We start from the raw sequence: 16,408 nt of genomic DNA on the forward strand, positions 1-16,408 counted from the left end.
AATGCTAAATGCAGTTAATATTTTGATAGAATTTTATGCTTTTTAAGAAAAGAAAAAAAAAAAAAAAACAACCCAAAAAGCAACCCCAGCAACCTGTTTGGAGCTCTAAGGCACACAAAGCCCTGTGTTCTTCTGTGACTTAATTATGAAAAGTATTCAGAGATTCAAACAGCTGACATTGCAAGCTGAGTTTTCATAAGTTTAGAGCAAATTTGCTAATGTTTGTGTTGCTAACTGATCTTTGCACCCTGTTTTAATGCTAGCATAGTTGGAAGGATTTTGCTTAAATTCTTCCAGAGCTAATTTGGGTCACAAAGCAAGTGAGCTGGGAAATTCGTGTGAAAGCCATGTCAGACCAGAATGTGTACCAGCTTGTACAGAGGACAGAGCTGCTCCCAACCTGGAAAGAATTTATGGAATATTCTCCACCAAAGCAATCAGGAGGAGGGCAGCAGTCTGAAAATCAGATGGTCCAAGGATCATAAGATCACAGAATGGGAATTTCTATGACCATGAGATCATAGAAAATATCTTGTGGGGCTCTGAGCAACCTGTTCTAGTGAGAGGTGTCCCTGCCCATGCCAGGGGGGTTGGAACTGGATGATCTTAAAGGTTCCTTCCAGCCCAAACCATTCTGTGATTCTGTGTGGCTTTCCAGCCTTCTTTTACAGTTTTTACAGTCCATGCAAAAATAATATTCTTTTGTTTCTCCCTTCCTCCTCCAGGCCCCTATTCTTTCTTGAATCAGAAACATTTTAACCTGGATGCTGCTTTGCACTCTCCATGGGTTATTTGGGATGTCAGCAAGGATGTGGTGGGGCAGGGGCAAAAAAAAACCCCAAAACTATTTCCAATATAGCCATAGATTTATAAACATTTCTTCCCAGCCAATTGAATTTAAACTTCATTCTGGAAAATGTATCCCAGTATATTAAATTCTTTTAAAATTAGACTATTCCAACAGAATTTGTGAGCCTTGCTGGTGGGCAGTAAGCTCACTGCCTCTTTTATTAATATCTGAAGGAGTTTTCAGACTAACCCTCCTTTCACAGAAGGGGCTATATGACAGCATCTTGGATGGCTGTTGCTGGAAGAAACCAAAGTGCCTGCCTTGCTTGAATTTAGATCCTCCTTTGACAGCTTTGCAAATTGATTTCACGTGTCCAAGTGCTGGTTTTTCCCCCGGGAGCAAGAACTGATAAATAGTTTTGCAGAAAGAGCCAGTGCTAAAGAGGGCAGAGCATGCAACTGGGAGAGAGGATGGGAGGAGGCAGATGTGGGGCAGAAAGAAGAGAGTCCTCTCTCTTTTCCCAGCAGTGAGCCATTAGATCATCTCAGCTGCTAAAAATGATCAGCTCCATGTGAATAAGACTTAGCTGCTTCCCATATTAATGACCTGAGCTTCACAATTCATAGCCATCCTGAGCTAGTCAGTGTTGTAGCTCAGTAACAAAGACAGAAAAATGATGTTTGACTGTGTTCTTATCCAGCTTGGATATATTGATATTATTTTTTTCTCGCCAGGATCATCAGGTTCTTGTAAGAGAATAATAAAGTGGGTAAGGTGGAAGAGGAGTAACAACTCTTTGTGCTTGTTTTCGCCACCCATTAGGTGACCCTGAACAAATAATTATGAAATTCCATGAATACTTCAGGCTGTTGTAGGTAGTTGCTGTTCTCCTTGTGGTTCCACAAACAGTCCAGACCTTTTGTTAACAACTGTGCATTTCTCTCCCTTGTTTTGACTTACTCCCTGTCTTCCCCTCCTCCCATCTCTGCAGTGATAATGGAACCAAATGATTAGACTTAAGCCAACAAAAAACCAAACAACCACAGGTGATGAGCTTTGTCCTGTTGGTTTCTCAGGCCCAGAGAGAAGCAGAGCATGGTCTCTGGGTTAGTTTAAGCCATCAAGAAATTGATTAAGAAAATCAAGAAATTTCAGTGTTAAAAACAACCTCTGTTGCCTTCTACTCCTGCCTGTTCTGCCATGCTTTTGTGGTGGGCACATCTGTGTATCATATAATCTGCCATAAACCATCAGGATTATCCTGATGTCCAACTCCTGTCCCTGTGCAGAGCACCCCAAGAATCACACCATGTGCCTGAGAGTGTCATTCGAATGCTTCTTGAACTCAGGCAGGTTTGGTGCCATAACTCCTGGGGAGTTTATTCCACTGCTCAACCACTCTCTGGGTGAAAAACCTTTTCCTAATATTTACCCTAAACTTCCCCCAGCACACATTCCTACCATAGGGTGCATTAGAAGAGAGGTGCCTGCTAGGTTGAGAGGGTTCTCCTCCCACTCTACTCTACCCTCATGGGGCTGCATCTTGAATATTGTGTCCAGTTCTGAGCCCCTCAGTTCCAGAAGGACAGGGAACTGCTTGAAAAATGTCCAGTGCAGAGCAACCAGGACGATGAAGGGAATGGAACATCTCCTGGTGAGGGAAGGCTGAGGGAGCTGGGGTTCTTCAGCTTGGAGGAGAATTAGGGGTGAGCTCATTAATGTTCATAAATACATAGAGAGAGCCAGGAGGATCCAGTTCTGGGCCCCTCAGCTCAGGAAGGAGATTGAGGTGCTGGAGCAGGTCCAAAGGAGGCAACTGGGCTGGTGAAGGGATCCAGCAGAAATGCTGTGAGGAAGGGCTGAGGGAGCTGGGGGTGTTGAGACTGGAGAAGAGGAGGCTCAGGGGAGACCTCATCACTCTCTCCAAGTCCCTGAAAGGAGGTTGGAGCCAGGGGGGGTTGGGCTCTTTTCCCAGGCAACTCTCAGCAAGACAAGAGGCCATGGTCTCAAGTTGTGCCAGGGGAGGTTTAGGTTGGACATTAGAAAGAATTTCTTGCTGGAGAGGGGGATCAGGCATTGGAATGGGCTGCCCAGGGAAGGGGTGGATTCTCCATCCCTGGAGCTCTTTCAAAAGAGCCTGGATGTGGCACTGAGTGCCATGGGCTGGGAACCACGGGGGGAGTGGATCAAGGGTTGGACTTGATGAGCTCTGAGCTCTCTTCCAACCCAGCCAATTCTATGATGGAGTAAAGCTTTTCTCAGAGGTGACCAACAAAAGGACAAGGGACAATGGTTATAAACTCGAGCATAAGCAGTTCTGTATAAATATAAGGAAGAATTTTTTCACTGTGAGAGTGACAGAGCCCTGGCCCAGGATGCCCAGGGAGGTTGTGGAGTCTCCTGGAGACATTCAAACCCCACCTGGATGTGTCCCTGTGTCACCTGCTGGAGGTGACCCTGCCTTGGTAGAGATGTTGGACAAGATGATCATTCAAGGTCCCTTCCAACCCCAGACTATGATTCCCTTGGGTCCTTTTGTTGGTCACCAGAGAGAAGAGGTCAGTGAGGAAGCAGTAAACTTCAGTGAGGTCTCCACTTGATTTCTTCTCCAGGCTGCGCCTTTAGCTGCTTCTCCAAGTGCCTTTTGCTGCTCTTCATATGGCTTTCCCTCCAAACCTTTCACCAGCCTTGGAGTCCTCCTCTGGCCACTCTCCAGTAGCTCTGTGTCCTTTTTGTACTGTGGAGCCCAAAACTCCACACAGTACTCAAGATGGGGCTGCACCAGTACAGAATAAAGTGGGACAACCACCACCCCTGACCATGCTTGATGTACCCCAGGACTTGGTTGCCCCTCCTGCCTTCCAGGGCACACTCTTGGCTTGTGTTTAACTTGTTGTCAACCAGATCCCTTTCAGCAGGGCTGCTCTCCAGCCTCTCACTCCCCAGGGTGTCTGAATATCCAGGTTTACCATGTCCCAGGTGCAAGATCCAGCACTTTTCCTTGTTAAACTTCATACGACTGGAAATTGCTCTGTGTAGCTGTACTGAGCCTAACTGGAGGAACTTACACTTCAGTGTAACTTTCTTGTTTTGCCAGTTGTAGCTGGGATAAGTTCTGTGACCCTCATGGTGAGGCTAAACAAGTGCAGGAGAAAACATTGTGTGAGCTGGGAACAAATGCCCTGACACAGAAGGCAGAAGTGGAATTTTAGGTATTTTAGAGGTAGTGAAAGATGGTGGTGTCTTAGTGTTAGGGGAACTAAAGCATGAAGGGATTATGCACTTTCAATCCTTTAAACCTCAGAGTTGGTAGACTGAAGAGTTCTGGGATCATCTGCTGAAAAAAGTGAAGTGTTAGCAATGATGTTCATAAAAATATTTAATTTTCTAGCAGCCTGACTGGTTTATGGCCTGTGGTAAATTTGGAAAGGTTCCCAGAAAGCCAGTGGACAGGAAAACTTAAATGTATTAAACTACTGATAATAGTTCTTCAGGATGATGAAATCCAAGTACTTTTATTTAAGAAAAGACCTCTGACTTTTGAGAGAAGAAGGTGAGTGCTGACCAGGACTGATCTTGCTTCGCTCTACAGCAGCTCTGTCAAGATGCTGCTGTTGAATTCTAGGAAGCCACTTCTGTGGCTCTGAAGACTGGAGAGGTGAAACATCTCATCTATTATTTTCCTGCTCTATAAATCTTTGTGATCTCTGTATGCTTATAACCTGTGAAATCTTTATCTCCAGCAATGATTTCAAAACACAAGCTACTACTTGGGTGTTCTTCTAAGGGAAAATTAGTGCATCTCTTGTCGTTTGCAGTAATTTATTTTCAAGGTGGAAGGAAGCACTAATTTCTTTCATGTAGGTCAGAGCAGAGTTGCTGTGGAGCAGTTGCTTTTACTCAATTACACTTTAGACTGGCAATTAAATCAAATGATAACAAGGCCTGCCATGTAATTTCACTGCTCCACTGACTTCTTGCACTCAAAGGACTAGAACAATTGTGGTAATCAAAATAACTTGTGTGTCCCAAACCCCCTGAAATGAGCTGTTAAACCTGCTCTACTACTCTGCTAAGCAGTGATCCAGATACAACATCATTCAGACTGTGTGCTCCAAATTCAGGGGAAAAGTTAAATGCCCTTTTTAATGGTATCAGTTCTGCTTGTCAGAGCTTCCCTAAATCAGCACTCTGCTGCAAAATAACTTTATTATTTAACTTTATTATTTAACTGCTGCAAAATCCTGTTTTGCAGTGGGATATCTTACTAAGATGCCTGGTGCAGTGTCTGAAATCTTCAGTACTGTGTTGCTGATAGATTTTTAGCTGTTTGAGGAGACAGCAGTGAGAATTATTTGTCCTTTCTACTTTTTTTTTTTTTTTTTTTTCATGAAAGCAGATCCTGCACTGTCAGCTTGCAAACACAGCTGGCTTGTTTTAAGTTATGTGACTCATGAGGCTGCCAAAGCACTTATATTTTTTAGCACTTGTATTTTGAGTTTTAAATTGGGCTTTCTTGGAATTGGGCTCTTCTGGTTGGGCAGCATCTCATCAGTGGGGAATCCCTCCTTGTAATGGAGATTTCTTGATGCTTCTATAAAAGGAGAAGTGACTCCTGTTGCTCACTTCATCAAAAAGGGAAATGAAAGAAGTCAGGATTGGAACTAGATGATCTTAAAGGTCTCTTCCAACCCTGAAAATTCTATGATTCTATCATTATTTGTAGCTACTGTATTCAGTATAAAGTGTAATGGGTCCTTTTTCCAGAAAAAATTGCTTTTGCAGGTTGGAATTCACTGGTAAATCATGGGGAAACACTTCTCCCTTTGCTTGTGGAAGTGTCAGGCTGTATCTAGCTCCACACACATTGAAGCTGCTGGTTTCAATGGTTTTAATGGTATTAATGGTTTCATTTAAGGGGTTTTGTCTCCTTGTTGCTGCACAGTCCCCATCTTTTAGCAGCACACCTGCTTGTACAGCCACCTTTGTGAACCATATTGAGGAACTGACCCAGTGAAACTAAACCAGCAAGAGAGAGGTGGTTGATTTTTTATTTTTTTTTTTTTTTAATCCAGACTGGTTCCTCAGTGTGATTCTCTGAGCAGCTGCCTGAGTGCTGATGTGGGGTGGTACAGATGAACCCCATGCAGCAGGGGTTGGCAGTGGGGCCATTTGGTGCTGCTGAACTCCCACCTAACATCTAAAAATGAACCCTAACATCTCAAAAATGATCTAAAACACATAGGAAATAACACTTCGTAGAGATCTGGAATTTCCCTCAAAATCCTACCTGGTGGTGAAACAGCAGCAAGCCCTTGATGAAGAGTTTTAGAGCCTGTTTGAATTGTTTTGGATGTCTTTATAGCTGAAGGTCTCGTGGCTAAAGCTAATTATCTTTGGTCAGGAGAGGTTAATTAACTCTGAATGCTTCCTCTGTGGGGTTCTGAGGAAATCTGAATAATGTGAAATAATATGAAAGACAATGTAGTGGGTGAAGTGGAAAGTTTATTTTCAGGATCCAAGTCCTTCTGTCATCCTGACGTCGTGCTGAAGAATGTGAAGAAGAAATTGGAATCTAATTGGAAAACTTGTTCCCTATCAGCAAAGCTAAAGGGACAAGTAATGGGACAGGAGGGAGGAAGAGGTTGTGATTTAAATAGACATTCATTAGCTGTTGCATGTTGAGTCCTGAGCTGTGCTGTGGTCTCCCAAATTTAATGTTCCCCTTCCAACTGGTTTGAGAGAAGTGAGGCTTTTTTTGGGATAATTTCCAGACTTTGGAAGGAGCAGAGAAGCCACAAACCCTGGAGATAAGGACTCCACTCCTGCCTGGAGATGCAGCTGTAGGTTATGACACTTTATCCAAACCTCGTTGCATGTAGTGAAAGACAAGAAACTTGTTTGGCTTTGCTTGAGGGCTACTTTGTTGTAACACACTCCTTGAACCAGTTGTGCAATTAGTTTGTAATCCTAAAAAGACCTGAAGAAAGTTGCCTTCTTTGATAGGTGCACTGTTCTGGAATTGTAAGGAATTTTAAGAAAAACTAAAGGTGAAGGGAGGAATGAGGGAGATGAATGGGAATGGATGCTTGTACAGGTGCTTACCTGAATGAGCACTTAGATGGCTACTGGAGTTAATTAAGGGAGAGAGATGGCACTTAAATCCCTTAAATAATTTTTACTGGGAGTGCAGTGTATGTTCAAAGCAATTTTATTTTAATTTTGAAGGAGTGTTTTAAGTTGTTCCTAAAGATGGTCAGCTATGTTACCCAGCTTTAAGCTTAGATTTGAGACAACGTGCAAGGTCCATATGGTTTTTTATTTTAAAGCCAGACTTAGTCTTTCTGTTGACATTTTTTTATACCAATTTCTAATGAAATAAGGCTGTGCAATTCTACAATTAAAGCAGCTTAGAAATTTATTTTATTATTATTATTTTAATTTTGTATTGCATGTTTATGGTAGATACCAGGGGATACCAGGGCATCCCATCTCAGGCTCTGTTTTCAGTCTAACTCAGAAATAGACTTTGCAGGATCCACTGGTGGTTTTGAGTCTTTCACATGAAAAGAAATGTAATATTCCTCTTATATTTCCAGGAAAGAAAACTACTAAATCACTGAAGTGATATCAAGTGTCATACTGTGATTCCAAAACAGATAATGGCCTTTCAACTCATGTTAAAAGCCTCTTAGGACAAACTGCAAACAGAAAAGATGGCTTTTAGTTTCAAAAGCATTTTCAATCTGCTTTTGTTCAAGATTGAGAGTGTTTTTTTTTTAAGGTGGATCCAGACTTCTAAATTAACAAGCTTCTGGGAAAAAAAAGAAGTATGCTGTAAAATCTGTGGTGAAAGGAGGCACTAAACCAACTGTTTGAGGCTTGTAGGTGGTTTGTGGTGATCCAGAATGGATGGGGAGCTATTTGTCAACACCCCCATGGTAGATGGGTGAGACATTGGTAGGTTGGGAAATGGATTGGGAGAATGTGATACTGAAGGATTTGGTGAGAACTGGTGGTATTTGAAGTGGTGGTTTGCTGAGTGCAAGTTCCTGGTACTTTGTTTTAGGTATGCATGGGGTTTTCAAAGCTAAGATAAGAACCATGGTGAGGCAATGATTTAAGAGCAGCTGCCCAGTTCTACAAATGTGATTTGTTAGCTACTGAAATCTAACAATAAGCTGGTGATGTTAAATATTTGTCAGAAATGTAGGGCATAGTTTGCTTTGAAGCTGAGGATTTTAGCTACAGATGTCAAAGTTATTATTTGGCACTTGACGGGCAGAGGGGGAGGAAGGGGTTGATTCAATCTGATAATTGTAATTTTTAATATGGTATTGTAGGAAAGTAATACAGTGTTGGAATTGGATGAAATCACTTTCATGAAAGATTCTAGTGCCATGTTTTTTAGTGACATGCACTCAATCCAAGAGAAAAGGACTCTGTAACACTCTGGTATCTAAGCAGAAGGTGGGTGACAGACATCACAAATTTGGCTGTGTACCTAATTTTCCCTGAAAATTTGGATGTGTCAGTCTGATTGATTTTCTTTAAGGTTGTTACTAGAGTCTCAAGGATTACTGTGAATTCACGAGGCTTTTTTCAGCCAGGGTTCTGGCTTAGGTGATGGTTTATTTTGGAGCTCTTTGTCCACCAGGTCTTGTTGAAAATAGCTTTGGTTAGGAAGTGTTTCCAGCAGGATGATGCAGAACACCAAGGTGGGACTGCTGCTGTTCCATGTTAATAGTGTCACATATTTGTTTGAAGGTTCTGGAATAGCTGGGGTGATTTAGACACAAAATAGGACATCAGAATAATTTAGTTTGTATTTTATCTGTGTTGCTTTATCTGAGCTCATAGGTTGCTTGTCCAGCCAGTTTTGATTCATGCTCACACAGCTTTCAGCCCAAGAAAACTGAGTGTTTGGTGGGATGGTTTTGACCTCGGTGCTTTGGAAATCATGAAAATGCTGTAATAATAATAAAAAATAAATGGTCTGATTGCAATCTGAAGAAAATTCTTTAACTATTGAGGGGTTTTTCCTTATTTTTTAGCGCCGGCTTCGTCACCTTCGGAACATCGCTGCCCGGAACATTATCAACAGGAATGGTTATCGCCTCTTGGACACCTACTTTACTCTTCACTTGTGTGATAACACCAAGATATACAAAGGTAAAGCAGGCTTGCTCTGGTTTTTTTTGTTAGTTTATCTGTGAATTCTTATGTCACAAATTTTCTGTCCTCTCTTTGCCTTGACAACTGCTGCTGTTACTTGCATCACGTTTAATAAAAGTGGGAAAGAGTTCTTTAATTTCCTGAACTTCCTTTCAGTATCAGCAGGCAAGGAGGCAAAACAGATGACAGATCTGGTAGAGTCTCTCAAATCAATCTATTTTGGCTGTTGCTGTTCTCTACCCCCATTACTAATTTAAGAAATTTGGGAACTTCCAAGAGCAGAGAAAACTTACATCTTTTGGAGTTACTTTGTGTGGGGGAGGAGTGCATACCAGTTATTTTACAGAGGATAAACCAACACTTACTATTACCAAAGCTTTCCAAAAATAGGATCTTCAGCCAATGACATGAAGCATCCAGGCATCTGTTTTGCTTTTGATAGATCTCATTTAGCTTTATTGCTTTGCTCTGCACTGCAGTGTAGAGTTATTCATTGTGGAGAGACATTATTACAATTATATTTTAATGCTTTTTTTGATATGATCAACAGAGCTTGGCAAATGAATTCTGCTCTTCTCCTAATACTTATTTTCAGCTAGTGTGGTTGAACCTTGTTTTTTTCCAAGGCAGTTGTTTTAGGATAGGAATACATAAGTTCATGGAGACAGCTCAGGTTTTTTGTGGCAGTTGGTAACTGATCAGTGTTGCTTCAGTTTTTGTTCTGTGCTCTATCAGAGCTTTATCCTTGGAATCCAGTGGACTGAGGAATATTGTACAAAATCTGTATTCCAGCCTCGAGCTCTCTACCTCAAGACTTTAAGCTCTTACTTTGGCTGGGAAAGCCAAGGTCTGGATGTCAGCAGTTCCTTATTTCCATTTAAGTACAGGGTTCTTGGCACCTGGATGAGGGAATTTGGCACTTCACTTTCCAAGCATCTGGAACAGGTCCCCCTTGCTCTTCAGGAAAGCAGTGCAATTAGTTTATCTGTGCTGAATTCCTCCAGGAAGATATGTATAACAAAATAGTCACTTTGCAAGTGTCATCCAAATATTATAAAGTACTGGGGCATGTGCTTTCCCCTGAAAGTAAAGCCTCAGTGCATCTTGAGAGTTATCTTAGGCATAAGGTTATGTTAAATAATGACTGCTAATAATTAAATGTGAATGATGCTTTTAATCAAAATTGTGATGGAACTTTAAAGTCTTTCTCATTAATCTGTTAGTGGTAAACTAGACCCACTAGCATTTGTCTTTCATGAGTTATTAGTATTTGAAATAGAAAAAACTAAGTATTTGTGTCAGTGTTTAATCTGTGGGTATTTTTTTACTTATTTTTCTCTAGAATTTTATAAGAGTGAGGTGATCAAGAATTCTCTGGTAAGTTTTTTTTTTTTCAATATGGAAAAACTTTCTTTTTAATTGTATTGATACTGCAGTATTTTGATTTTCCTGCTGAATACCATAAGAAATATAATTCTACTCTTCAGTTCTGTTAGGAGCATCACCTTCTTTTTAGGTTCTTTTCACAAGAGTTGGAATAGCAAGTTATTGAGTAGTAAAAGTGCAAGTTCATTTTAACAGCTTTGGAGCAATAGTTTGTTGGTATTTCTGCATATAGGACTGAACACTCCATGGGGTGGGCATTTTCATGTGGAAACTGCTGAGTGCTCAGGTTAAACTTTATAATGCATAACAATTTTAAATAAACAGAGTAATGTTAGCTGGAATTTTACTGGTTTAACTTTTTTCAATATCTGAGAATTGTAGGCATCATAATTCAGGTTTGTTTAAAGTTCATAGTGGGGTTTTTTTCTTGTTTGTTCCTCTTCTTGCTGGTGTTATCAACAGACATAGCTCCTTTTATTTAAATATCTGTGAATTGCTTGGCTGAGGAGCAGTTGCATGGTACTTTGCTGTGTGTAGGGGTTCATTGGAGGCTCCTGCTTCTTCACCTCTGTGTAAAAGCCCTGCTTGCAACACCCCAAATAAAGGGAGAGTCAGACTGTTGCAGGATTTATACCACTTAATTCTTTGAGCATCTTTTTGTTGTGTAGTTGAACAGAAAGGACATCTACCTGCATATATAAATGTGTCATTTTTGAAGAGCTAAACACTTAAAGAAACTGAAGGCTGAAAACTTTTAAAAATTATACATTTTCCAGTTCACACCAGTCAAGGAATTAGAACTGAACAGTTTGATACAACTGAGAAGGGGTGGGTCTCTTTCTAGATGCTGCAAGTGCTGGGTAAGGCAGTTTGAAAACTGCTGAACAGGCTTGTTTACATCTGCATTTTAACAAGGTGGAACTACACCATTTGTAGCACACTGGGCTGTAAATCCTTTGAAAAAATGTCCTGAATGGAGGAAAAGCTGTCTGCATGCTCCAGGCTGTTAACTTATCCAAAATACAAATTCCTTGAAGCTTTGGGATGTTGAGTTCTGGCTATTCTAAATCAGGGAAAGAAATAACTAATAGCTAACTAATGGAAATAAGGGATGGAATGACAAAAAAAGCTTAGTAAAATGTCTTAGCATTAAATATGTCATCTAAAGGTATTTTAATATCCTATTATTCTTATGCCTTAATAGCTACCAAATATCCCTTCTCCTTAGGAAAATTTGCTTAACACTTTCCTTCTGTAATACTTACTGGGTAACTTTGTCCCTCCCTTCTTTCCAGGGGCATCTTATTCAAAGTTGCCTAATACCAGTTCAGGGATGCTTGGCCTGTTCCAAGCTGCTTTAAGACTAGAAGGCAAGGCTTGTTGGTTTTGGGTTTTTTTTTGTTTTTGGTTTGGGGTTTTTTTTGTGGGTTTTTTGGTGTGTTTGGTTTTTGTTTTTTTTTGTTTTTTTTGTTTTTTTTTTTTTTTGGGTTTTTTTTTGTTTTTTTGTTTTTTTTTTGTTTTGTTTTTTTTTTTTTTTTGTTTTGTTTTGTTTTGTTTTTGTGTGTGTTTTTTTTGGGGGGGGAGCTACAATTTTTATGTTCCATACAGAGGAGACTTAGAGAAAGCATTTTCCCATTTCTACATTTGGGCACCTTGTGGTTTAAGTCCTGTGAAGGTCCAAAAGTTGGCATCTGGCTCATGACACTTGCAGTGTTGGATCAACTTGGTTTGGTTGCAACCTGAGCCAATTACAGCAGTTTCCTTAAATTTTGAATTAAATGTTACCAGAGGTGAATGCAGGTCCTTGGAAAGCCTCATCTTTGGAAATCTGAGTTCTTGTGGAGTAAATAATTTGCCATTTAGCTTATAATCTGCTGCTTCTGAGGCTTGGAGTGAAGAAGAGCCCTTGGTGACCTTTGAGGATTGCCATCAGCATCAGTCAGGGAGGAGAAGAATGTGAACTAACCTGTCAATAAATTATGCAGATGTCATTATTGAGCAATAGATAAGTGTTTTAAATTTGACTTCTGCCATGAAAGCTCTACCCTAGTTTTCAGAGCTCAATTATAACTTGGAAAGGAATGTTGCATCCACTTTTAAAGTTCCTGATTTAGCTAAACTGAATTAGTAATTCTGAAGTAAATTCTCCAACTCCTTGAAATGGAAGGAAGTGGAGCCCACACTGAGTTTCTCAAGTTGTTTATAACATGTAGCTTTTAACCCAGGAATTCTCTCTAGAAAATAAAATCAGGAAGCAGCAGAATCTGCTGGCTTCAGCTCTTTGTAAACCTTCAAATGGCTGATGTTCTGAGTCCTAAGGTTTTTTTTAGGTTTTAACATGAACTTTGCTGCTTTCTAAACTGTGATTTTTAGGACTGCTTACAGATTGAGTTGTTGTTTTATCCCTCTTTGGATCCTTACAGAATCCAACTTGGAGGAGTCTGGACTTTGGAATAATGCCTGATCGTCTTGATACCTCTGTCTCCTGTTTTGTTGTGAGGATCTGGGGTGGCAAGAAGGAGCACTTTCAGCTTTTGATTGAGTGGAAGGTCAATCTGGATGGGTTAAAGTACTTGGGCCAGCAGGTAATACAAAAACTGTTTTTTCTTAACCTTTTCCTTAAGGAAACAAAACATCTGGATGAGCAAATATATTGAATGCTAAGAAAGGAAATAAATGCATTTTTAGGGCATATTTTAAAGTTTGCAGGGATTCATGGTGCCTTTATTTAGAGTTTTAAATCTTGACTAGTTGAATGTTTTAAGTTAGCTTTTTTTTTTTTTTACTTTTTTATATTGTTGACTTGAGCATCTTAAAAGCACCAAATGCTGTATCATTTAATTCCAAAGCCTTGAAATTGCAGTATGGTTGTGTATACAGTTAAAAAACCACAGATCATAAAGTTTGTGTGTTTTACAGTTTTAATCCATTCTCATGCTAATGATACCCCATCAAAGATCTTCAGGCCAAAGAGCTTACAACATAAGATCTGTTTTAATTCTGTTTTTTCTCTTACTAGTAACCTTTTGAAAGAGGTGAAAAGTGAGGTGTTTTCTTCTGTATTGTGGAGTTTATTGTGAAAGAGGTGAAAAGTGAGATGTTTTCTTCTGTATTGTGGAGTTTATTGTAAAAGAGGCTCAAAAGGAAATACAGTTATATAACTACTAAAACAAAAAAAAAACCAGTGTCTTTAGAATCATGTAGTTTGTCCTGATTCCAGTGTGCTCTTCTTGATTGATTAGTTGATAGAATCTCTGTAGGATAGATCATAATTTAGTTTTCCATTTAAAAATTATTTTTTTTCCTAAAATTAGGATGTTTCAAAACCTGGGGAGAAAGTTTTGTAGGGAATGACTGCTTCACATGGTGCAACTCACACCCTATCACTGCTGGGCTGGGAGATAGTCAGAGGAGCAGGAGTGAGGAAAAACCCCTGGGTTAAGATAAAGACCATTTCCAAATGGCAAAGAAAAAATAGGAGAATTTTTAAAAAGAGCTGAAGAGAGGAAAAGGGGGAAGGAGAATAAAATAAATCACTCACCAACCCCCATGCCCAGCTAGTCCCTGAGCAACAGCCACCTTGCAAAGACTGAGCCCTGTTTTTCACTGATGTTACATGGTATGAACATCCCTTTGGTCAATCCAGGTCAGCTGTCACAGCTCTGTCCCCTCCCAAGCTTTTTTCTTGGGGACTGTGGGGGCAGAGTGAGAACCAGAGGTGTCCTTGATTCTGTGAGATTCACTGTTGAGCAACACTGGTGTGTTACTAACTCTGTTTTAGTCACACAGCTAAAACACAGCACCATACAGCCTGCTGTGGAGAGAATTAACTCCCATCAGAGCCAAACCCAGTACCCTTCATATTTTAGCTCTCTTCCCATTTGTTTTTTTTTACTGAACAGGAGAAATGGCTCCTGAAATGGTATGGTCTCCTGCATGCTTTTATTTGAAATAATGTTCCTTACATCAGTGGGAGGATATTGGCAACAGTACTGAATACTGATTTTGTCTGCTATGACCACAAAAGCCTAATTTTTTAGTATTATTTTAGGTAATATCATGTGAAAGCTGATTATCTTTCAGAGTTACCTCTCTAATTAGTTTTCTCTTAGTTGTTTTTGTCTGTTAGGAGTTTCTGTCAGCTGGAAATGCAGCAATAGGAAGGATTCTCTGGCCAGTGTTCCCAATTTCAAAGTAGAATGTCTGAACACAGTGGCCTGGGTCAGCCTAAATCTGTGAAGCAAATGTTTTCTATAGCTAACTGCACTTTTCTTTAAGTTTTCATGAGCATCTAGAATTCTAGGTGCTGAAAAACTGCATTTAACCATCAAACAGCAATTTGTACCTTGGTTGCAATGTGGAGTCACAGCAAGCTGTCTGTTAAATGATTTGTTCTCTCCTTACAGATACATGCAAGAAACCCAAATGAGATTATTTTTGGTCTCAATGATGGTTATTATGGAGCTTCATTTGAACAGAAGGTAAGGATATCTTCTGTTTGTTCTGGCTTGTTAGTACTGGTGACAAGCTGAAATAAAACTACTAAGCTTAAATTGCCACAGTTAAGTGATTAGAACATTAAAATGTTTATTTTTCAATAGAAATACTTTTTTGACATGACAGATAAGAACTGTTAATCTCACCCCTAGTGTGTCTGAGCTGTTCTGGGAAGACTTAAAGCATACTAAGTCCAAAAAAAGCCTGGCTAATAAAAATAAACCTTGAGTTTTATTCAAATATAGAACATAGAGTCACAGAATTTTCAAGATTGGAAGGGACCTCAAAGATCATCTGGGTCCAAACTGTGTTTGGTGTCTGGATGGTGATCCTTGAAATTGTGAATTGTTTGGTACAGAGCTCAGACTTTGTTTCCTGGTGCTGTTCACTCTGTTTTCCTGAAGCAGGACAGAACTGTAATTTTTCATGGCTTCAGTATTAATAACCTGGCCCTCAATTCAATGGTGGTATCACTGTCTTCTTTCCTGATTTGATTCTTATCAGGACCTGCTTCCTAGCTGGAAAAGTGCATCTCTGTTTGGTTCTTGCACATGCTCTGTAGCTAAATGGCAAACACAATCATAGCCTCTGTAGAGCAAAAATAATCCTCTTTGTCCATTTCTATCATTTATTAGGTTCTTTCTGGCTGCAGGTGCTAGAAATTAATTTTGTCACCCTGATTGGTTTCTTGGGCAGTTCCTTGACCCAAACCTCCTTGTGTGGGGCATAATTTCTGTATTTAGGGGTCTTGTCTGCTGTTCAAGCCCATCTGGTTGGCACAAGCAAACTCCTCCTGTAAGCTGCAGAAGCTGTGTGCACCTAAGGGGTATTTCAGCTCTTAGTTGCTCTTGCTTTATAATTTTCCTGTCAATGATGGGTATTCTAAATATACAGCCCCACTTTGATCATTACCTTAAATATTATTTATCAAGCACCACCTGAAGCTTTTGTAGGAAGGGATTTTTGGTGTCAGGTGTGTGGCTCTGATGCTGTGGAAACTGCAATATGCAGTGTATGACCATCTCTCCTTGGTTGTGTCAGTATTTTCTGATCTTTTGAGGTGCTTTTTTCCTTGTCTCAGCCTGTCTTCAGCACTCAAAGACATTTCAGTCAGACCCCTCAATTTTGGGGCTAACACATGGATGGAAGAGCAGTTCCAGTTTCTTTGCACTGGCACAAATGAAAGCTCATTATGAAAACAGATGTGTACAAATACCATTTTGCAAGCCTAATGAAAACCTCGTGCACAAAAACACTTCAGTCAGTGTTGAAAGTGTCCTGGTTTTGTACATCTTGGTATGGACAAAGTTAAGGTGTGGTACTCCTTTTATTTTATTTTATTTTTAAACCTTCCCATTGCTCAAAAATCTCCCTGTTGCTTTAATAATTCTTTTGACTGAGAGTTAAATTACCAAAGTAGATTTTTGTAGTCTTACAATATAATGCATTTTACTTATGTAATAAATATCTTTGGCCATTAATTGAGACCATTTATGAGCCAGAATAAGAAAATTGTTAGAGGATAACTAGAATGCTATGGTGATGCTCCATGAACTCAGA

The 16,408-nt window shown here is 39.9% G+C and overlaps 1 protein-coding gene across 1 annotated transcript in view; it reads left to right on the forward strand.

The window, feature by feature from the left end:
* UVRAG (UV radiation resistance associated) overlaps positions 1-16,408 on the forward strand; it is a 106,019-nt gene that overhangs the window by 10,410 nt on the left and 79,201 nt on the right. Inside the window, exons 2-5 of the mRNA XM_071764176.1 lie at positions 8,845-8,962; positions 10,308-10,342; positions 12,775-12,936; positions 14,758-14,832. Coding sequence (XP_071620277.1) covers positions 8,845-8,962; positions 10,308-10,342; positions 12,775-12,936; positions 14,758-14,832 — 390 coding nt within the window. The remainder of the gene's footprint in view (positions 1-8,844; positions 8,963-10,307; positions 10,343-12,774; positions 12,937-14,757; positions 14,833-16,408) is intronic.

Source organism: Heliangelus exortis, chromosome 1, assembly GCF_036169615.1.
Source record: "Heliangelus exortis chromosome 1, bHelExo1.hap1, whole genome shotgun sequence".
NCBI classification, from domain to species: Eukaryota; Metazoa; Chordata; class Aves; order Apodiformes; family Trochilidae; genus Heliangelus; species Heliangelus exortis.